This window comes from Cottoperca gobio, chromosome 21 (genome assembly GCF_900634415.1).
Source record: "Cottoperca gobio chromosome 21, fCotGob3.1, whole genome shotgun sequence".
Lineage (NCBI taxonomy): Eukaryota > Metazoa > Chordata > Actinopteri > Perciformes > Bovichtidae > Cottoperca > Cottoperca gobio.
The window spans coordinates 19,059,553-19,082,114 of record NC_041375.1 but is presented as its reverse complement, the minus strand read 5'-3'; the positions used below and the strand labels follow the sequence as shown (position 1 = coordinate 19,082,114).

Here is a 22,562-nt window from a genome sequence, read left to right as displayed (position 1 = left end):
AAGGCATTTATAGAAATGAACATGTTAAAAAAAATATATATATAACAGCTTGTGGAAAGCTACTAGTTTTGACTAGTATTATATTTTATTTAAATGAATGTACAACAATACATAAGTACTTTTTGGCTAAATTTAACTCGACCACTTCCTATAAGGAGCAATAATAATGTGGCAGGCAGGACGATAAAGAAATTCTTTGTGTACTCGACAAGAATTCTTGGATCCGAATGTCACTTTGTTACATTCAGGTACAGTATAGAAGTGCATACGGGGGAAAGCTTTACACACACTGATTCACTCATCAAATGAAAGTGGTCTGTGAATTAAATACACGTAACTTTAGTCTGATATTATTTGAAGAAGGATAGTGTTATTCTATCGTCGTGTGTGTGTGGCCAAAGCCCATTGGTTGTTACACAAAGTTAAATCTTTAAAAAATAAATGTTCACAAACAGAATACTTTTTTTTTTTTTTTTTTAAATAAACTCAGTAATCTACTAAAACAACAGTTTTTAGCAAATGTTACTCAAACAGCATTCAAAGTGTGTTTCAGCTGTGGATTAATTCATATTTTGTATATGTAGTGCTAAAGTGCGTCTCATTGATGTTTTTTAATACTTTCTGGGTTTCAATTTATATTTATGACGCAGAAGAATAAGAGACTGTATATTAAGTTTTGGCTGCACAAGTAATAGTGGGATACATTCTTAGTTTTGGTCTTTTCATGGGATTTTCTGACAATAAAGAAACACATGTAATATCCCAGACTACAAAAGAGTACATTACAGGTCATTTAGCAGACGCTCTTATCCAGAGCGACTTACATTGAGCTAAGTACAGGGACAGTCTCCCTGGAGCAACTCAGGGTTAGTTGCAAGTACCTTGCTCAGGGGTACAATGGTGGCAGCCTGGTATTGAACTCCCAACCTTCTAGGCCATCACCACCACCATCACCAAAACATACTGTACTGCATTTTAAACAAACCTGCATTAACAGAATTGTAGAGGGGAAGAGGGACAATGGGATTTCTGCAGAACAGAGAGGACAGAGAGGACACAAAAAAAGGAGAAAGTTTGTGAAGTCTCGTTGTCCAGACAGAAGCACTGATCCTCTTCCAGCCTCCTTATTGTTACAGTTCAACTTCCACAGTGTCGTCATCCGCCTCGTTGCTGAGGACAGATCCCTCGATGTTCGATCTCTTTGCAGGAGGCTCCACGGGGACAGAGAATGGATCCATATCAGTCGTCTTTTCCTGATGGCTGAGGAGTTAAATGAGGTTACGGTTATTAATTTGAGCGAGGTGGAGAAGATTTACTGAGTAACTGGTTTATAAAATGAATCAGAATCAGAATTCGATTTATTACCAAGTAGGTTTTCACGTACAAGGAATTTGCTCAGGTGGTTAATGGTGCATACATTAAAATGTAAAATAAGAACAAATAATATAAAAACTATTATAATGTGTACAAGAAAGGAAATACAATAAGAATATGTAATATCTAAATTACAAATGTAAAGAGCTGTGCAGTTTTAAAGTATTGTGCAAAGATTCACAGTTCGGAGTATGAGGAAGGTCTCAAAGATGTGCGTTAACATGTCGTGTCTATGGGAGGAGATGAGAGTGTCAGCGGGCCTTGTTGATGAGGCCAGTGGCTGTCGGGAAGAACAAATAAATGAATCTGAATGTGAGAAAACATTCACCTTGGACTGAAGCTGGCCCTTTGAACTTTGCTGACTTTGGAGTCAACAGGGCTGAAGGGGCAGGGGGACTTGCTTCCTGAAACAACAACAAAAGATACACACATGATGCAGCTTGGTGACAATAAGGACATAACGCTTCTGTGCTTGACTTCAGTTGCAGCACCTTCTACTTTTTGTTTGGTGAAGGGAGAGCGACTGGGCAGGTACGGCTTCCTGTCAGAGCTCACGTAGGACGCAGCATCTTCCCCTTCAGCTACAGCCAACAAGGAAGCACGATAGTAGATGAGTGGCTGCCAGCACTCCTCCCTGAGGTCAGTGATGTGCTCGGCAGTGTGCTTCTGCAGGTAGGAGAACCTGCACAGACAAGAACAAGACTTTCAGAAAGCCAAGTTTAAAAGAACCTTTTTGTAACCCTGTTTGTTTCATGCAGCACTTACACCGTTTTCTTGTCTGGTTTTAGCAGTTTGCTGGAGAACTCACTGAGGATGGTCAGGTAGGAGAGGTACGGCGGTGTGGGAGTTTCTGGGGTCTGACTAAACTCGTGGAACACAAACTCTATGCCATTTCTGCACGTATGAAAACACACACACACACACACACACACACACACACACACACACACACACACACACACACACACACACACACACACACACACACACACACACACACACACTTTAGGCACAAAAAAACAGCAAAAAAAACTAGTCCAAGTAATGCGACAAGAGCCCGCGCTGACCTGTGGATCATGACGACACACTCGCGAAACTTGACGAGGTCGCCGAAGGTGAGGGCGAACCGCCTGGCGAGCTCTTTGATGCTGGTGAAGGTCTGGACTCCTGGGTGAGCCCGGCCGCCGCTCTCCTGCTCTCGCTTCAGGCGAACAACCAGCTGAGGAAAGAAGACAAACACACGTCAGCATCTTTCAAATGCCAGGGTGTTTATCCTTCATTTTACCAGGAATATTCTCTTGTTATGAGATTCAGATTATCGAAAGGGAGTCATGGCCAAGACAGCAGCATTAAAGGTTCAGCGAATTACCCTGAACAATGCATTAGCAGTGTTCAGTAACAGGACATGTGCATGTTTTACAGTGTATGGAGCAACTATACCTGCTGCAAACAGAGCACCAGAGTACGAGCACTCTCCATCTTATCCATCTGTCTGGTCCTGCACATCGTCTCCTTGATGATGTCTCCAAAGTTGTTATGGTACTGGGGTCAAACGGGGGGAAATTAGCTTCTGTAGTACAAACTAGCATTGAAGGAATAGTTTGAGATTGATATCACCCTCATGTCTGTCGGTTAAATCTGAAGCTAAAGCCAACAGCCGCTTAGCTTAGCTTAGTTTAGCTTAGTTTAGCTTAGCTTAGCATAAAGATGGGCTAGCCTGGCTCTGTCCAAAGGTAATAAAATATATCTTCCTGCACCTCTAAAGCTCACGAATTAACATGTTATATGTTGTCCCAGCAATCACAAGTGCCGGCAGGCTGCTTTTTTCTAGCTGGTCTAGATGTCTCCAGTCTCTATGCTAAGCTAAGCTAACCAGCTGCTGGCTGTGGCTTCATATTTACATTACAGACATGAGACGGATATCAATCTTCTCATCTAACTTTTAGCAGGAAAGCTATTTCCCCAAAATGACCAACTATTCCTTTTAGGAGTTAACCTTTACCTTCATGTAGTACATGAAGACCTCAGCTGCCATGCTCATCTCCAGCACACCATGCACTATCAGTTTGCAGAAGGCCGCCAGCATATTTCTTCGCTTGTGAAGGTCCTCCAGCCTCTCCACTTCAGAGTTTTCACTGACTGAAGAAGCCAGATGGAGTTGAAGCGTGTGGTTGGATGTGAAGTGGTGGAGAGCGAGAGAAGGGAAGAGAGGGATTAATCATGAGAAACAGAAACCCAAAGAACAAAGCAGAGTGTTTTAGTTAGTTTGAGGACAATGGCTTTAGCAGGTGGAAATCAAAGATAACATAAGACTAGAGTTATGGTTGTGACACCATGTGGCTTCAATCTTTCACAAGGCTAATAAAATAGGCTCAGAGGTGAGCCAGAGTTAATGGAATTTTCTCACGGAAAGAGATTGCCCTGATTTTATGATTTAACTCAGTGCCCTTGCCCTCCGAGTGATCTCTGATCCAGCCGCTAATAGAAAACACCGTCTATATAACAGAACCGTTACCAGGCAAATCCAATAAAACAATAGCTTTTTATTACATGTTCAAAAAAACAATAATCCTATATTGTATTTGGTTGAACATTTAAGAGATTCCCACCAGGACCGCTATCGACTTCTCTGGACTCTCCCATATGTGGATGCAATATGTCTCTGAGAATAGAAGCTATTGTAGAGATAATAAAATGTTTTAGTTACAGTCAGCCATGAATGGATTCATAAGTTCTACCAACGTGTCGATCTTGTTGTTTTCTCATTTCAGGACAGACGGGAACAAACTGCCGTCATCAATTTACAAGCTGCATCGCTTTGCATAACAAACACCCTTTCATACAAATTAGTCGAGCCAGTTTCCGTCTAAGGATATTAACGGGGCTTCCTTTGTAATTGAGGGTCAATTGTTAGGTCAGGTTGGAAAATCAGTCTCCATTTAGAGTCAGCGGGCAGCTCTGCAGTGAGTCATTAAGCCAAATGTGTGGCCATGCATTTCATATCTGCATGTGTTCGCCACAGCGAGCGTCTACACTGAATCAGAGCTTCACTCGGAGCACAGGAGGCCAGAGAAAAGATGCTGAGCTCCGACAGAGTGAGAGTGCCATCTACTGTGGAAATACTGCACTGTGTTTTCTGCAAGATTGTCAAACAAACACAGGCAGCTGTGTGGGAACGCAATTGTCACAAAACATGCGTGTCGACACAAACAGTTAACCATCTTAACTGCTCAACAGGGTTTGTCAAAAGCTTGTTCTTTCATCTTATGCTACTTAATACTTCTACTCCATCACAATATTGTATTTTTTTATTCACTATATCCGATTGGGATTTTAATTTCGAAAAAATACAATGTATTGTTAAAAATTAAACCAGTTTTGATGTTAGATGTCTTTGAGTTGTTAGCAGTTCCACCAAAGAGACATTTCCCCTCTAAACTTCTCACATGGTTGCATTTTTTTTTCAAAACAGTTTGAAGCCCAAAGAGGTCAAATTATACCATTGGTTTTTCCACAAAAAAATGTACTTGTTGATTTTTTAAACAAATCCAGTATTTAGGAATATGCAAATATGTATGTTTGTTTGTACATGTCGTAAACTGAGATTTAAAGGTGAGCACAGAGAAACAAACTTCAGCAGATGAATGTGAAAGAAACCTTCTCATGTCAAACTCTGCACAAACATCGTTCTGCCCAGTGAAGCTCAAACATCCAAGTGAAGTAACAAACAGCAAAACACATTTGCACGCAGGTTAAGTAACGGAAAAAACTTATTAATGTAAACAGGCCGATGTCTTACCGCCGCTCTGGCTGTCACAGTCCGGTCCGACAAAGATGTGCATGCATACGAAAGTCAACAGCGCCCTCTGTAGTTTGGGACTGGGTGTGTAGAGCAGTGGACCAAAGCAGGTGGGATCCCACACCTGTAGCCGGTAGGAATGAGCCGTCAGAACGTCACAGACACCCAGAAAAGCCTAAAGGAAAAAAAAGAAAAGTAGAGAGGAAGTTAGAAAGAAGAGAAGAAAGAGGAAGTGGTGCCACGACTGATAAAACATCAGTTTACCTGCTGCTGCACACTGTGGTCAGAGTGGGAGAGACAGCGGTTACCCCTCTCACAGAAGAGACGCAGCTGGAGTCTCTGGGCCACAGCTTTCTCCTAAAACACACACACACACACACACACACACACACACACACACACACACACACACACACACACACACACACACACACACACACACACACACACACACACACACACACACACACACACACACACATGACGACTGCTGTAGACCTAATGCATGTGACATCATGTCCCCTAGAAATGAATTGATGATTAAACCTGATCATATTTACCGATAGTATTTATGTTTACACACACGCACGCACGCACGCACGCACACACACACACACACACACACACACTTCTTATAGTCTAAAAGCAGATGTAACTCACTCTGGAAGTTAAAGTCTCAGTACTGGTGTTGAGAGACCAGATCATGCAGTAAGACAGACACTGCAGTACCTCCAGCAGCACCTTCAGACAAGAACAAAGCAAAGAGGAAAGAGACTGAGAACACTCATAAATAGAAAGAGGATGGATAAATAAGTGCAGAACGCTTGAACAAACTTGATTTTAAAGAAGCAGTGTTGGTACCTCGGGCGGTGCTCCTCCCTCGCTGCTCTCCGCTGACAGGAGAGGAGACAACAGCTCGAACAGGTTCCACCTGAGGAGGTTGTGACAGCTAACAAAACACGGAGAAACAGATCATGAACAGCCAATAATTACACATCACTGGCAGAATACTGTGGGCTCAAACGGCTCTCAAGTCTCACTTGTGGAAAGCTCTGAGTTTCTTCAGAGTGCCTAAAACTTCTCCAGTTTTCTCCTCGTCAGCAGAGAAACTGTCACCCTACAACAGAGAAATAGGAAATAATAATACATCTCGTTAAGTAAGGCTATATATTCTTTGCATACAAAGTGTTTGGCACCTTTTAGAATAAAGTAATGTCTACTACTCATGACAGGTGATCGCCTTAGTCTGCACATAAGTTCAAACAAAGAGCGATTTGTCTTCTCTCATTGTTTGATTTGGAGGATGGGTCAAAGAGGTGAAAGTAGGCAGTATTTCATACAAAAAAGGAAAATAATAGAGAAAAATCTGAACAAATGACAGTATCTTCTGTAGTAAACAAAAGAATGTCTGGACTGTGGATATGATTATGGCAGACATAAATGTGTCACTTTCCCTGTATAAAACCCACAGGTCTACATCCCACATACTTTGTCCCCCACAGTGTTAAAGTCCCCCTCACCTTCAGCGAGTCCCCGAGCAGCGCGGTCAGCTGATCCACCCAGCGCTGGACCAAAGAGTCTCTGGCGTCCCGAGCCAAGGAGCCCCGGGCCGTCTCCGCCCCACACAGGCTGACGTACGAGCGGGCTGCAGCCTCCAGAACAGCGGGGCCAGAGTGGCGGTCCAAAACAGCCCCCATCTCTGCCGTCAGGCCGGATACTGCCTGAGGAGGAGGAGGACGAGAACAACGCAGACTAACATGTGACCACAGCACACAGCTAAGAACAATAAAAAGGCAAATAAAGACAATCTACAGTATTTTGACAGTACTAGGTGATTGAGCAATTAGTGGATGAGATAATTAATTAATTACATTTATTAATGACAATTGATTAATCATTTAAAGTCATTTATACATTGAAATACCAAAGATGCTAATTACAGATCGGATTTGCTGCTTTTTTATCTAACTTTATTTAACTTAACAAAAGAAACAAGACGTTTGTTCGGTATTTAATTATTTTCTTATCTTATAGGCCACATGACGAATAAGATCTAATGAAAAAATCATTACTCATCAAATTGATAATCAAAAAACTAAATAGTTTTGCTAGTAGGGGAAGATGTCTGTCAATCTTTGTGATTTCATTCAAATTTGTGTAATTTAATCTATTTAAAAATGATGCCCTTGAGGCATGAGAAATGTTCTCAGGATTTTATCTTTATTTTCATAATAAAACAATAATTAACTATTCAATTTAACTAATCCTATCCATAGTTGTATTACAGTAATTCTATTAAAATATCACATTTAAGTTTTACTTCCTGGTTCTAGTACTTGTTTAAACACTACAGTTTTAGTAGTGTCACCCCTTTCATTAATCGTTTCATTTATCATGATATTTGTTGAACGTCTGGGATGCAGACCTGCGTGTTGTCAGCTTCAGGACACTCGGAGAGGAAGTACTGAGGAATCTTCATCAGGGAGGCGACAATGTCACAAGTCCCTGAAAACTGCATAAACAACAACATCTTCAAAAAGTGTACATCATAATGTAACGCTCGGAATATAAATGTGCAGCACGGAGATCTGAAAGTTGACTAATAAATTGACAATTATATGTGGAAATAATACCTTGGACAGTAACTTAGGAAGCACCACGAGGAGATGATCAGTGAGCTTAGTACAGTCATCAATCTGAATTTTCTTTTCCCTGGCATTCATAACCTGAAACATTAACACAGACTACTTTATTAAAATATAATGTATTATATTATTATACTACGTTATGTTCAACATGTTTCAGTGCTTCCATCACATCAGTACTTTTACTTTTAATACTTAAAGTACATTTAACTGCCAATACTTCCACACTTCTTCAGTTAAGAATGATTTTGAATGCAGGACCTGTAATCGTAGAGCAGTACTTTTACATTGTTGTATTTGTACTTGTAAAGTAAACTCTCTAAATACTTCTCTGCTCATAAATGGGGATGAATCTCCAACAGACCTTCTTTGCTCCGCTCCTTCCTGCCAGTGCTGGTCCCTCTGCGGCCTGACGCACCGAGGCCACCACGATGTCCACGAGCACAGCTTGTTCTGCCCGAGTCAGACCTGCAGAAACACACGCACACGCAACAAGCTCTAGATTTAATGACCATATTAATCCGCAATACAAAGAGAAGCTATTTCAATCAAATTATTTGTCAAACTAATCCTGTGGTGGTCTAACAACGTTAAGGACACTTCTGCCCACACACACACACACACACACACACACACACACACACACACACACACACACACACACACACACACACACACACACACACACACACACACACACACACACACACACACACACACACACACACACACACACACACACACACACACACACACACACACACACACACACACACACACACACACACACACACACACACACACACACACACACACCAGTTACCTGGTCCGTGTGACGAAGGGTCCTGCAGCAGTACAGATGTGAGCGTGGGCCAGTCCTTCAGCAGGGCTGCACCACAGTCCCACAGACTGTCCACCAGGTACACCACGTGCTCGTGCAGCTGAGAGCACACACACACAAGAGAGGACATGTTAGTCCTTCCATGGTCATTTTCTTAAGCTAAAAACAAACAGCCTTGAATTGAAACAGTGTTTTCACCTCAGACTGCTGGTAGAACTGCAGCAGAGCCTTCAGTCTGGCAGATGTTTGTTGTTTGTGTGCCTCCTCCGCCTTTATTTCATCCCGAGTATCAGATTCCAGGGCTACGCTGTTGAGAAGCCTAACAGACACCAATAACATCCAGGAGACATTAGTTAACTGTTTGTTTGTTTGTTTGTTTTTTCAAGCGATGGAGGCGAACGTACCGTGAGAAGAGTAACTCCCCCGCAGCGGCTGCAAGAGGGCGCTGCGAAGAGTAAACAAACTGGAGCAGCTGCTTGTAGTCCTCTGGACTGAGCACATCATCGGACGTTCTGAGGAGACAGAAGTAGTTTGGTGCAAAGAAAAATACTGAGAAAACATTGAGAATGATCGGAAAACTATGAGAACAACAAACTCACTTGGAGATGAGAAGCAGAAGTTTCATGGTCTGCACTGCCACTTCATTGTCCTTATCCAGAGTCATAGAGATCATCCGGTCCTGGGACACCAACAGTGAACATCATGCATGAGGGCACACACTTATAAAAAAAACATGTTGGTCTGAACGTGCAATAATCATATTTTGGATAATAACAATGAACAGAGTATCATTTGTAATGACAGAAGCCCTGACTTATCACCAAACTCTGCATCACACGGTGAGCTGCCTGCTGCGGCTGGAAACAATGCATTGAGAGCGATGCCAGTGAACAGTAAAGTTCAAGGCCGGACGGCTAAGCAATGAGCTGAGACTCACTTAAAGCCTTTCAGATCGTCACATTGTCATTTGATACCTTATTGTTATTTTAAAAATAGACTATAGCGGCTAAAGAGCCAGATATTTATTAAAACAGAGTAAATATTGGACCTTTTATTTGCCAGGTGGCCAGAAACACGACTCTAAATGAGCTACTGTGTCTGCTGAATGTGTAAACAGACATTCACCTTGAAACTGTTAGCTGATGGCTGTGAACCTGTCACCTTGTTTTCATGTGTTTCTGCCCCCTGGTGGCCGTACTCCCTCAACGCAACTTTAAGCAGAATTGTTTACCTTGAAGCGGCTGGTGAACAGGTCCAGTTTGGGGAGGAGCGGAGGATCTACATACAAACCCTGTAGACCTAACACACACTTGAGACGCACATCTGGTATCTGAAACATGATATGCATGTCAGTGTTTGTATGAACAGTATGTATTTTGTTTTAAATGTTACAGCAGAGGCTTGAGTTGAAACATCATAGCAATGAACAGCAGTCTGTCTAAAATGTATATATACAGAAATATCAAAACTCTCTGTGGGTTATCTTTTAGTGCTACATCACATTACGCTCGATTATATGTTTGCTGTCGTTTACCTTGTCGTGCATCATCCAGCCCATGTATTTGAGGTAGCTATCATTGAGAAATGCAGAACTGTAGAGCTTCATCCACAAACCCAACTCCGTCATACAGATAGAGCGGATTTCTGGAAGCACATCGCTGCGCAGGCAAACGGGAAAAAATCAGCTCCAAACTCAAAGAGATAATGCACATTGAAAGCTATGCCGAAACCAACAGTATCAGAAGAACACTCACCGGTATCGCTTCAGAAAAACTCCTTTGAAGATGATGTCCATCATGCTCTCTATCTCCGCCCTCTTCAGAAGCCACAAAGTGAGTCAGACATTACTTATAGAGGGAAGATAAAACCCTCGGACAGATACCAAGTGACACTGGTCTTACCTCTGTGATCTTCTTCTGCATTCTCTCCTGCTGCAAGGCGCTCTTCTGTCTCGTCTTCGTCTTCTGCACCTCGTATAGTTTCTGACTGTTTTCAATGCCGACGCTCAGGCTCAGAGCCACGGCCACCAGAGAGCTCAGCAGCTTCACCGCTTATCAGGGACATCCAGATCAACACCAAAAAGGTTAGTTTATTAGATGTGTTCATGTATCTGTGTGTGTGTGTGTGTGTGTGTGTTTTGTATTCCTTACCTGCTAGCGTGCAGGTGTGTCTGAAAGCTCGTACGTAAGAGTCCGACAGCTCTGTGAGCAGTGAGATGAGAGTGTTCATCAAGTAACTGTCAAATATGACGCTGTGCTGACACTGAGCCACCAGCACCGACACAAAGTCGCAGAACTCAGAGTGGAACCAGCGGCCGTACGGTGCCGGCTGCATCAGAGGATACTCCGCACTGTCCTGAAGAGAGGGCAGGGAGCAAAAGAAACAGAGAGAAAACACTTTGAAGTGCAGAAATGACTTGAAGGTTGGAGAAGAGACTCACTTACAGGCTCAAATATTTGACACCTTTACTTTCCTGATGTGAAGGAGTATGTTTGGACTGGTGAGGGATCACGCTGGAGAATAAACCAATTGGATATCAGTTCAGTTAGGAGGAAAAAAAGAAAGGAGTTGGTCATCCTCAAAGGTCAAGGGAGAATTTCTCTCCATATGAAGTACTGAACAGGGGAGAGAAATTGTGTTCCTTCAGTGCTTAGGTGTACACAATAGAATAAACAAACATATAGGGAAAAAAACAAGTATAAAAGAGACTAAAACACAGCAGTATTTAGTAGTATTACCACAGTAAACTCAAGGCAAGATTGTAGGGGGGGGGCTTTAATCTCATGACGGTATATTTAACCAACCAACTCCTCTAGTGGAGCTGCTCAATAATTCAGACTGGATAAATAAAGGTTGCTGCGTGTATTTACTGTCCGTCCTTTCACTGTTAAAGAGGGTTTGAATATAAAGGTTAAAATGTATGTAATTTATGGCACATCAAACTTTCCCAATGGAGTTTTTCTGTCATGGTAAAAAAGTATTATGTTTGTTGTTGTAATACTCATTTCGGCCACATAAGGCTGGAGGGCACCACTACCCCATGTTCTAAAGAGGACTACTTCCGTAGAAAGGGTGAGAGGTCAATTTAGTGCAAGTATAATAATATTATAATAACTTGTATTGAATATAATAATGCAAAAACTGACAAGTTGATCACTGTTATAAAGCTGGGTGAAGGTGATGTAAAAATGAATGATACAGGAAGGTGAAAGAAAAGTAACTGTCAGGACAAATCCATTAAGCAGGGAGGCACTACTAACTGTGTCCATGGGCCACGTGACTGTGAGGATCCACGGATAGGCCAGAAACTTCTTATACTGCAGACCAGCCACCTGAAACACACACACAGGCAAACAGTTTGAGTTCAAAGTGTTAAAACTGATAAAGACACATATTGAAGACGTCTTACCTCATCCAGCTCCTCCACCATCTTACTCATGAGTTCACTGTCCTCTTTGCTCTGACACATCTCTGCTGTGACCACACCTGGGGAGACAGCAGGGAAACATAGACCTGATTTTGTGTATTCTATTATTCTGTGTGTGTGTGTGTGTGTGTGTGTGTGTGTGTGTGTGTGTGTGTGTGTGTGTGTGTGTGTGTGTGTCTGTGTGTGTGTCTGTGTGTGTGTCTGTGTGTGTGTCTGTGTGTCTGCTTGCCTTTGCACCCAGAGCAGTGGATGAAGAAGCTGATGAGATCGAGGAGAGAAGTGTCTCTGTCCGTCACATAAGCCTCGATCCAATCATCAATGACCGCCTGCTCAGACATCACACAAGAGTCAATTTGTGCATATTAATATTCTGATAATTAGACTTTTTTATTAAAAATGTATTAAAACACCTAAATATACTAAGTGAGATCCCTTAGTATATGTAGGTGTTTTAATAAATCAGGATAAGCTCATTCTTATTGGTTCTTTTTGTAAAATTGTTTGCATGCAACTGCTTATTAGCTGAATAATGTGCATGTAAACACACCAACAGAATGTAACTCTTTTATTATAAATCAAAGGTGAACTAATATCTTTTCTAATTTAACCAGGAGTTTGCTAAGAGAGACAGCAGCACAAATAAGAATATCAAATGAATTACAGAATTATAAGATATCAAAAGGTATTCTTCAACATTTTAAAACATCATCAGCCAGATGCGCCTGCTTCCAACTCATTTTGAATCACTTTAAATACGTCCAATGAGACCAGCTCTCGGAGATTTAGGCGAGTAAGGGCTTTGATATTTGTAATACATTGGTGGAGAGTATCTGTGTGAAGGCATTGCAAAGATGCATGTATGAATATAACATCAGCATATTCCAGCACAGACATAATGCTAATGTTTTCTGTGCACTTTTCTCACATTGCAACTTTGAAATGACATTAAATAAGACAATCTAGAGCAGAAGCTAATATATCTCATGAGGGTTTGCTCGTCTTACCTGCATGGCACTCCTGCCCATGGCGAGCACCTCGAACAGGGTGACGGCCTCCACATGCCTCTGTTTACCACGGCTGCCTCCGGCTCTGCTAACACTGCTGCGACCGGCTTTGGCACTTTTGCACTTGACATTCTCGGAGCCAGTGTGTGCTCTTTTTCTTTGTCTCTATGGGTTTCAAAAAAGTGGCAGATAAGAAAGTAAATATATGAGTTTATATATATATATATATATATATATATATATATATATATATAGAACTGATGTGTTAGAACTGAAGTACTTTGATGATTTAAGGTGCAAATTCAAGAGTCAGGCACCAGACGCTTCACTCCTCCAGCTGGGCACTAACAAGCCTCATCACACTTCAGTGACACTGAGGGAAATAGCTTTCAACACACGGTGTCTCTTTTTCTTTTTGTCTTTTATTAATTCATTATTTTATTAAGCTAGTGGAAAACAACTGTACTGGTGAATATGAAAATACCAAAGGCTGCAACTAACGATTATATAACTAACTAAGAATCTTTTCTAATACCTAAATAAGAGTTTGGTCTGTAAAATATCAGAAAACAGTTTTTTCCAGAGTATATATATATATATATATATATGACAAAGAAAAACAGCAAATTCTCCCATTTTTGTTAATCAACTAATCGTTTCAGCTTTTAAATATTCAATCAACTCCTACAATAGGTCTTTTTCCCAGTAGACACTGTGACTTGTCATAGTAGAAAGAGCACAGGCGTTACTAATAACATTAACGACGGCTCTGCTCTATATAAGCCGTGACAGTGAGCTTAATATTGTGATAATAAAATATACAATATCACCTGGAAGGCATTATAGGGTCAGGCATGCATTCTTTAAATAATGTGTGGTGTACTTTCCCCATATCGTCATACTGCCCTTCTACCGCATGATTAACGATGAACAGAAAAACACTTACCACACTCTTTTGTCTGTTCTCGTTCCCCGACTCATCCTCTGAATGATTGACAGCTCCGGAGGAGTTTGCCTCAGCGTAAGAGTTCCTACTGGGGAGTCAAAACATGAATTTACAATGACTTGAAAAATATGAAAAACTGGTTCATGCATTCATCTACATAACTGTGTTGTAATAATATCTCTGACGTGCAATCAGTTATTATAGGCCCACTCTCTGGAACAAACCACCTGTTGATATGAGATGTACCACAACTGTGGACTTTTAAAAGCAAGCTTATGACGTACTTTCCATCGGTCTGTCTGTCTGTCTGTTTACTGTCATAAAGGATCTTCTTCCACAACTTTCGAGCACACACACACACACACACACACACACACACACACACTCACACTCACACTCACTTCTGCTCTGAGGCCCTGGATGCAGCTGTAGCTGTGGGCTCTGGTATCATCTCGTCCTCAGATCTTTACACAGAGCTCAGGTGTGTGACTCTGCCTCTGTAAAAATACAGTATAATGATGAAGTAAGGTACAAACAGAAGATATTTCAGACAGTTTGTGCAACTAAAAGCATGGATACTTGATCAATATCAAACCCTACATCTGTATAGAGAGAGGAGGTTGCCATATCTGACCCATAAGTACCCTGAGAAGTGGTTGCAGGGAGTCTGATCTGTAAGCATGATGAAAAAGATATGTTGCATGTTCCCCAGGGCTGACAGGGGATTTAAAGGGTTGCTCAAGGACACTCCGGCAGAGTACATGCTTTTGGCCCCATGAGGCCTTTAGGGACAACTCAAACAACACTCTGCCATCCTGCGACCCTGCTAGCTAACACATAGTGTGTCTTAAAACTAAAACATCAGGTATAATTTCCTGCAGTAGCCCTGTGGTCTGTCCGTTAGAAGAAAGATAACTGACAAGATAAACACACAGACAGGTCGGTCGCTTATCCTAAACTTTTCAAACGTACCCTCTTTCCATTGATTCTTCCTTAATTGGTGTTATTTTAAATCCAAAAGCTGTCAGATTGAAACAATTCAAACATTTTCCACCACGATTATCCTTATTTTCACCCAGCTCTCATAGTCAAGTTGCCGCACAGCCTAGCTGCATTCTGATTGGCTTGAAAACCAAATCTAACGTTTGTGATTGGTTGTGCTGAAGCGTCACTCAAACTTTGGTCCCGCCCATGGAGGTTTGGTTTCTGCATACCTCAGCACTGTAAACATCTGTGACACGCATGAAACTTGAAGTAATGTTTAGACAGGAATCATCATTTTAATAAACAACAATACAGCACACACTGCATTGTTTACTTCCGGCTGTTAGTTAGGTGTAGAAATGTCTAAACTTAGCCCATTTGTGTCGTTTGATGTAATTTTCCAGACTTGTTATTGTTATTTCAAAAGGGAGTTGCCGTGGTATTTTCTGATTTAACATTTTGCAGAAATTGAACAGCAGGAGGCGCCATTGACATAGGTGATGGGTAAGCCTAAAATAGAATTAAAACATTTAAATTAATCCTATTACTATTTTATTTGCAGATATAAGACTGCCTAAAATCCAGATAATGAACAACTTGAGGAAAACAAGCAATACAAAAGTAAAATAATAATAATAAAATATAATAATAATAATAATAATAATAATAATAATAATAATAATAATAATAATTTTAAAAAGAACACCTACATCATTTAATATATAACAATGACAATAAGAAGCAGACAAAGTACAAGCATCTGATGTGCACTTCAGTTTATGTTTTGGTAAACATAGTGGCTGGGTTTAATCACCAACCAAGCAAAAGAGGCATTAGCTGGTTCCTCCAGGGACCCAAAAGCCCTGACATCATGACATCACCTTTTTCCACCAGAGTCCCGCCCACTTCAAACCAGCATCTCAGACAAAAACACAAATACAGAAAATCTCTCATGTCAAATGTAGAAAACTGTTGTTTCTTTGGCAGAAAATCTTGTGTTCATGTAGGAATCCATTTCTCATAGCTGGATTAGAATAAAGGCTGTAATGTTGATCTTTCAGTAATGATTCTTCGTTTTTATGAGGGTTAACAATTTATTTTTACAATGCCATCAACCTTTATTGGAAGTGTGTTTGACTCGCTGCATAACTGTGCACCTGCACGCATAGTGAGGGCAGAGGAGTCTTTGCTAGTTACACCTGTGCTTTACCTGCCATGACAAGTGGAAATGTCTGCCTTAGAGGGTCTATCCAGGGAGAAAGCAAACACATTTCCCTATTGCATTTAATTTTATTATTCCATTTTAGGTTAAAAAACAGAAAAGAAAGAAATGAATGATAACAGTAGTTGTAACAGTAGTGCAAAGAGGGATTCAACAAGCTTACATTCATTTCCAAACAACTGACTCATCATAGGGACTAATACGGACCATATTCAGGAGGACAATAAAAAAGGAAATCTACATGATTTGTAATTGAAGTAGGCTATCCGATCCCACTTTTATCAGTTGAATCAAATTGTGTAGCACCTTTTCACAGCAACATTAGTTCATTTAGAAGCTCCGGGAGAGACCTGGTGCCGCAGAACGTCGGGATTCATAGATGGTCGGGGGGAGTCAGGACAGGAACTGTGACATGAAGCTCACGGCCTGGTGAAGGTCTTCTGTCAGCTCCTCCGGTAGCGTCAACACCACTGATGTTAAGCTTCGAGTTAGTTCTAATATCCTACACGGAGAACAGCATCGTCAGATTGTTGCTGCATTAATCATCATCACTTAACATTTGGACTTTAACTCACCAGTTGATGTAATGAGCAGCCAGCTGAGGTTCAAGCCTGGAGCCTTCATCTACCACCAGAGACTGTTTCATCTGTTTGAAGTTAGCCTCAATGTCTTTCTTCATTTCAGAGAAAGCCTGAATTCCTCTGAAAGAGCTGAGGACTTGCTGCAAAAACAAAGTCAAAATGTTATAGTGGAATAAATCATAGAGAAAAGCTAAGGGAAAAAATATATATAGATTTATTCTCCTTACATATATAACCGAGAGCTGGTGGGCAATGTATTTATGACTTCCAAGGTGTCTGATATCTTCCTCTAGCTGTTGACTCAGCACCAGCAGCTGGTTCAGTTTGGCGATGTGGAAGAAGTATTCTGCGAAAGAAGCATCAGCTCCCGTTATTTAGGCATGTAAAGGTGCTCATTATGCAGAATAGTGGCCCCTGAGAGTGTTTTATCATATAGAAAAATATTTTTTATTGTTAATATGCAACTATTAATATGTAAGAAGCATTTAATGTCATTTGAAAGTGAAGGTGGAGCCAATATTAAGTACTTAGTTTAATATGTAACAAGTCATCATATTCTATAAGACAATCTTGTGTTTTGTATGTAAAATCATAACCTGCAAAGAAATTAGTAACTTTAGCTGTCAAGTGAAGTTAAAAGTACAATATTTGCATTTGAAATGCAGTATTATGTTTAAGTATAAAATAGCATACAATGAAAATACTTAAGTAAAGCACAATGGCCACAGAAAAGTACAATACTTAAGTAAATGTACTTAGTTAAAATCTCTACACTGGCGACAGCAATTTTCTGTGCTGGATGTCCAATCTTAGATTAATACAGAACAGGATGGTGCAATATACTTTTTTTATTTTATTTATTAGATCAAGCTGCTTTTTGTCAGATTTTCACTTTTTCTTTTCTTTTTTTTACACATCTTGAATGAATTCCAGCTAACATAAAGTTATTTTACATTTCTTTCTATGCATAATATGTTTTCAAAAACAATAAACAGATTGAAATATGCTTCTTGCTCCTCTTACCGTCCATTGGCGGCCTCTCCAGCATGTCCACTGGGCTGCCTTGAATGAGGAACACCTCTACACGAGGAAACATCACAGACAGACCCATCATGTCCAGGTAGTCCTGAGGAAACACATGAACCCTCTTATTTCTGGTACAGCATGTAACAGTTACCTTGAATCGGTCTTATAGTTTCAAGAATTGTTATGGAAGTATGTGACGTGAATACTCTGTTATTCCAAGGCATGCCATAAAAGTCCTGTTTTTATTTGGAAATTGTCATTAGATGATACCTCCAGCTCAGGCATAGGCTTTGGTAGATGTTCAAGGCACTGCAGCATCTGGTCGAGAATCTCTGATCCTTGAGCCTGGAAAGTGTCTGACTCCTCTGGGCTGCAGCCTTGTCCTAACTGCTCCTGGAACTGGAACAAAGAAACTATGAATAATAATGTCACCAGATAAAAAATATTGAATGTATTGTAGATATAGCATTACATCGTATGAAACAAAGTTAATACATTAAACTTGTTTATTTGCTTTGCTGATGGAGATGCTGAAATTTCACTTGACAATTAGTCATCAAAAAAACTGATGCAAACTAGTGACAAAGTGGAGGAGATAAATGTGATCTTTGTCAGCAACGGTGGAAGTAATGCATTGAGTGCTCAGGTGACTCTACCTGCTGCATCTGTGCCCTGATGAGGAGGTCCAGCTGCCCGCAGAGACACAACATCTCCAGGCCCACCTGCTCTGGACTCAGCTGGACAGGCATCAGAGGTCTCTTCACCTGTAGCTCCACTGACCACACAGCAACCAAATCAGAAGGCCTGTCTGTCTGACATCTCCCCCTCCTCCTCCTCCACCCCTTGACAATAAACACAAACTCACAGGGGGGCACCACTTCTGTCTATCAATGCATGTGTCATCTATCCTACAGGTCCCAGGAAGGATGGAGATGTAAAAGGGGCTTAAGGGGAGTGGTCAGTGTGTTGAAATAAAGACGGAGCCTGCACTCTTTCAAGATGCAATTCATACAGCAGAAATATGTCAACATAACGCTGCTCCAACCCAAAATAAAGCGTGTGTTGTAATGTGACTTACCTCTAAAAGCTTCATGGTAGTCGCACGGCTGACAGAGCGGCTCCGATGTGCTCACTGCCATTTCTGACTTGAACCAGCTGTGATTACCTCACTATTGTCCTAAATTATGCCCCGCAGATAAAAGCCATAAGAAGCTCATGAAAGAAAAGTCAACAGCCTAGTTGAGGCTTTAGATACAAATAGAGAAGTCTGTTTATTTATATTATGGCATTTTGTCGGAAGTATCTATCGCAAGGGATGCGTTCGAGTGTCAAACGTTCAGTCTGGGTGAACAAAAGCCGACAGTGTTTTCTTCATCCGTAATTCGTCGTTTTCTTGCAGGTGTCGATGCTCACACGCAGCTGCGAGGCGAAGAATACATCCTGTACACCGGGAGGATCCATGGAAGAAAAAAGAAACAATGCCCACGCCCATTGCAACAACAGCCGTGCAGTCACAGTCTGTGATTTGCAGTTTTGAACGCCCCTTCCCACACACACACACACACACACACACACACACACACACACACACACACACACACACACACACACACACACACACACAGAGACTGAGTCTTTCGGAATGATGTCATGTTTTAGAGATGAAGACCACAACATAACTGGTGAGGATGCTGAGCTGTTTTCTACAGGAATAAGACCATGGATGGATCACTGAACCATCCTACCGGGTACAAGCCCAGAGGACCCCCTGGCCTTCACCTACATATTGTCACTCAAAATGACCAGAGACACAAAAGAACTACAAAGAGACACCAAACAACTACAAAGAGACAAAGTTGAATTAAAATCCAAAAGTCTGTCTTGTTTTGTAGGTCTGTGCTCATAACCCCACCTATGACTAATACACACCTGATTTAAGTGCTACAAGTCATCTAAATATATTTACTCCATTAGGCTTACTGCATTTAAGTAGTAGTATTTTAATTGTATACTACTTTATACCTCCACTATATTCAAAGGGAAATATTGTACATTTTACTCGACTAAATACTCAAATAATGTTAATTTTCCTTATCGATTAATCTGCCAATTATTTTCTCAGTAATCGTTTAGGCTAAATGATGTTAAACATTTTGAAAAATAAGCATCAGTTTCATAAAGCTGCAAATTGAGAAGAATTGTTTTTATAATTGCTTATCAAAATAGTTGCGGATTCATTTCCTCTTTATCAAATTTCTTAATTGTTGCATCTATATAATAATATTATAATAATTAGTGACCTCAGACTAAACTCTGATACAAACAAGGTCTCAATTCTTATCCTGCTAGACCTGAGCGCAGGTTGACCATGACATCCTAATGAATCGTCTAGAAAAACTGGTTGGTCTTTCTGACTGTGTATTAAACTGGTTCAGAACATATATCGAAGGGAGAAAGTATTTTGTCAGGCTTGGAGATCATGTGTCAGAGAAGCATGATGCTCACTTTGGAGTTCCACAAGGGAGCTGCCTCGGTCCATTACTGTTCTCCCTCTACATGCTACCACTGGGGGACATCATTAGAGAACACAATGTGTGCTTCCATAGCTACGCGGATGACACACAACTGATACATCTCTGCTGAACCAAATGATACTACAGCTGTTAACTCCATCACCACTGTCTGTCAGCAATACATAAATGGATGAGCAATACTTTCTTAAAATTAAATGAGAACAAAACTGAAATCCTACTAGTAGGTCCTGTAGCAAAAGGAGAGATGATGCTGAATAACATGGGGAAACTTACTCCTTTGATTAAACCTGAAGTCACAAGTCTCTGTGTTATCATAGACTCAGATCTAAGCTTTAAATCCCACATAAACAAGGTTACAAAAACATAATTCTTCCACCTTAGAAATATAGCTAAAATCTGACAATTTATAAATCAAAAGGATGCTGAAAAACTAATCCATGCTTTTATCTCAAGCCGACTCGATTACTGTAATGCACTCTTTACCGGCCTTCCAAAAAAAACAACGGAGAGACTTCAGCTCATCCAAAACGCTGCAGCGAGGCTGCTGACTAGAACCAAGAGGAGAGACCACATCAGTCCAGTGTTAGCTGCTCTACACTGGCTTCCAGTAACTTTTAGAATTGACTTTAAGGTCCTCCTTCTTGTATACACAAACAAGGATACATTTTCAGAGTGTGTATTTTTGAAAAACTTGAGATCAAATAGACGGTGTTACCACGGAGAAAAAGAGGAAGTTTCTCTGATAAATGCGTTTACATGTTCTTTACACAATTAGTGGAAAAGTGAAAGATTAAAGAATATATTGGAGAAAAACTGTCTTCAACCGATAGGTTTCATAAAACTTAACAAACAGGGGTTTGTTTATGAAGCGGGCTTTAACCAAGATTTTGCCAAAGAATCTGGACTCACGGAGACGTCTGTGTTTTATACGTTAAAAGGTCAATAAAGAGGTCGACACTGTAAACGTAAATAATGGGGAGCAAAGGGAGTAAACCACAGCTGCCCATTGTTGATCATACTTTCAAAATATGGCCCTGATAGTGTAAAACATTTACAAGAATGGTGTGCCAATGTTATTTTATACTATTTTAATTACCTGCTATTTATTCTGCTGTTTTTATAATGGTACTTCAGACTCATTTACATCTACACCTTGATTATTGTACTGTAAATGCTCTTATTCTGTCTAATCTTGTACTAATTGTTATGTTTTTGCTGTGAAGCACTTTGGGCTGCAATTCTTGTATGAAAGGTGCTATACAAATAAAGCTTATTATTATTATTATTATTATTATTATTATTATTATTATTATAATAATCATCTATAATTACCTTTCAGATTACGTTTTCTTAAACGATGATCTATTACCCAAAATCATATAAAGCAAATAAACTTGCTCCTCCTCCACCCCACTACAACGCAGAAGCACCGCTCACATATCTTTATATATATATTATATAGTATATATATAGATATAACTATACGAATATTAGATAATATATATATATTGATATATATAAATTATCTCCTATTATATATTTATATCTCATATATATAATATATATATTTATATATATATCTCTATTCTATATCTAATCTATCTATATCTATCCTATCAGCTCTCTCTATACGATCTCTACTCTATTCTACTATCTATTTATATATATATCTTATATCTCTTCTCGTCTCTCTTCTCCTCTCTCCTCTCCTTCTTCTCTCTCTCCTCTCTTCTCGCCTCTCTCTCCTCCTCGCTCTCTCTTTTTCTCTCTCTATCTCTCTCTCCTCTTTCTCTCTTCTTTCTCTCTCTCTCTTCTCTCTTCTCTCTCTCTCTCTCTCTCTCTTTCTCTCTCTCTATCCTCTCCTCTTCTTCTCTCTCCTTTCTCTCTCTCCTCTCTCTCTCCTTTCTCTCTCTCTCTCTCCTCTCTCTCTCTCTCGTTCGCTCTCTCTCTCTCTCTCCTCCTATCTCTTCTCTCTCTCCTCTCTTCTCTATATCCTCTCTCTCTCCCTCTCCCTCCTCTCTCATTCTTCTCTCTCTCTCTCCTCTCCTCTCTCCTATTATCTCTCTCTACCTCTCCTCTCTTCTCTCTACTTCTGCTCTCTCTTCTCTCTCTCTTTCTAATATCTTATTCTATCTCTCTCCCCCCTCCACCCCCTCCTTCTCTCTCTATCCTCTATACT

At 40.5% G+C, this 22,562-nt stretch overlaps 2 protein-coding genes across 4 annotated transcripts; both read right to left on the bottom strand.

Moving 5' to 3' along the window:
* Positions 1 to 397: 397 nt before the first annotated feature.
* Positions 398 to 15,147, bottom strand: LOC115025962 (cohesin subunit SA-2). 2 transcript variants are annotated; one of them, XM_029458388.1, is made up of 32 exons: positions 15,009 to 15,147; positions 14,438 to 14,533; positions 14,037 to 14,124; positions 13,091 to 13,255; positions 12,316 to 12,412; positions 12,069 to 12,145; positions 11,920 to 11,991; positions 10,810 to 11,014; positions 10,561 to 10,709; positions 10,414 to 10,475; positions 10,194 to 10,317; positions 9,891 to 9,989; positions 9,259 to 9,338; positions 9,064 to 9,171; positions 8,858 to 8,978; positions 8,642 to 8,759; positions 8,183 to 8,286; positions 7,807 to 7,899; positions 7,599 to 7,685; positions 6,694 to 6,894; positions 6,214 to 6,290; positions 6,035 to 6,122; positions 5,834 to 5,914; positions 5,438 to 5,530; positions 5,174 to 5,348; positions 3,377 to 3,513; positions 2,815 to 2,916; positions 2,442 to 2,593; positions 2,140 to 2,268; positions 1,866 to 2,056; positions 1,703 to 1,778; positions 398 to 1,260 (listed from the first exon to the last, which is right to left on the bottom strand). In XM_029458388.1, exons 2-32 carry the CDS (start codon positions 14,485 to 14,487, stop codon positions 1,131 to 1,133), a joined length of 3,531 nt encoding a protein of 1,176 aa, XP_029314248.1. In that variant the 5' UTR covers positions 14,488 to 14,533; positions 15,009 to 15,147; the 3' UTR covers positions 398 to 1,130. The 2 variants fall into 2 exon arrangements, with proteins under 2 accessions (XP_029314248.1, XP_029314249.1); XM_029458389.1 differs by having other exon boundaries at positions 14,037 to 14,121.
* A 1,147-nt stretch (positions 15,148 to 16,294) lies between these two features.
* Positions 16,295 to 19,386, bottom strand: LOC115026403 (uncharacterized). Of its 2 annotated transcripts, none has more exons than XM_029459232.1 (7): positions 18,928 to 19,386; positions 18,506 to 18,691; positions 18,120 to 18,248; positions 17,847 to 17,949; positions 17,051 to 17,169; positions 16,818 to 16,963; positions 16,295 to 16,744 (listed from the first exon to the last, which is right to left on the bottom strand). In XM_029459232.1, exons 1-7 carry the CDS (start codon positions 18,940 to 18,942, stop codon positions 16,636 to 16,638), a joined length of 807 nt encoding a protein of 268 aa, XP_029315092.1. In that variant the 5' UTR covers positions 18,943 to 19,386; the 3' UTR covers positions 16,295 to 16,635. The 2 variants fall into 2 exon arrangements, with proteins under 2 accessions (XP_029315092.1, XP_029315093.1); XM_029459233.1 differs by having other exon boundaries at positions 18,506 to 18,624; positions 18,928 to 19,383.
* Positions 19,387 to 22,562: the final 3,176 nt, after the last annotated feature.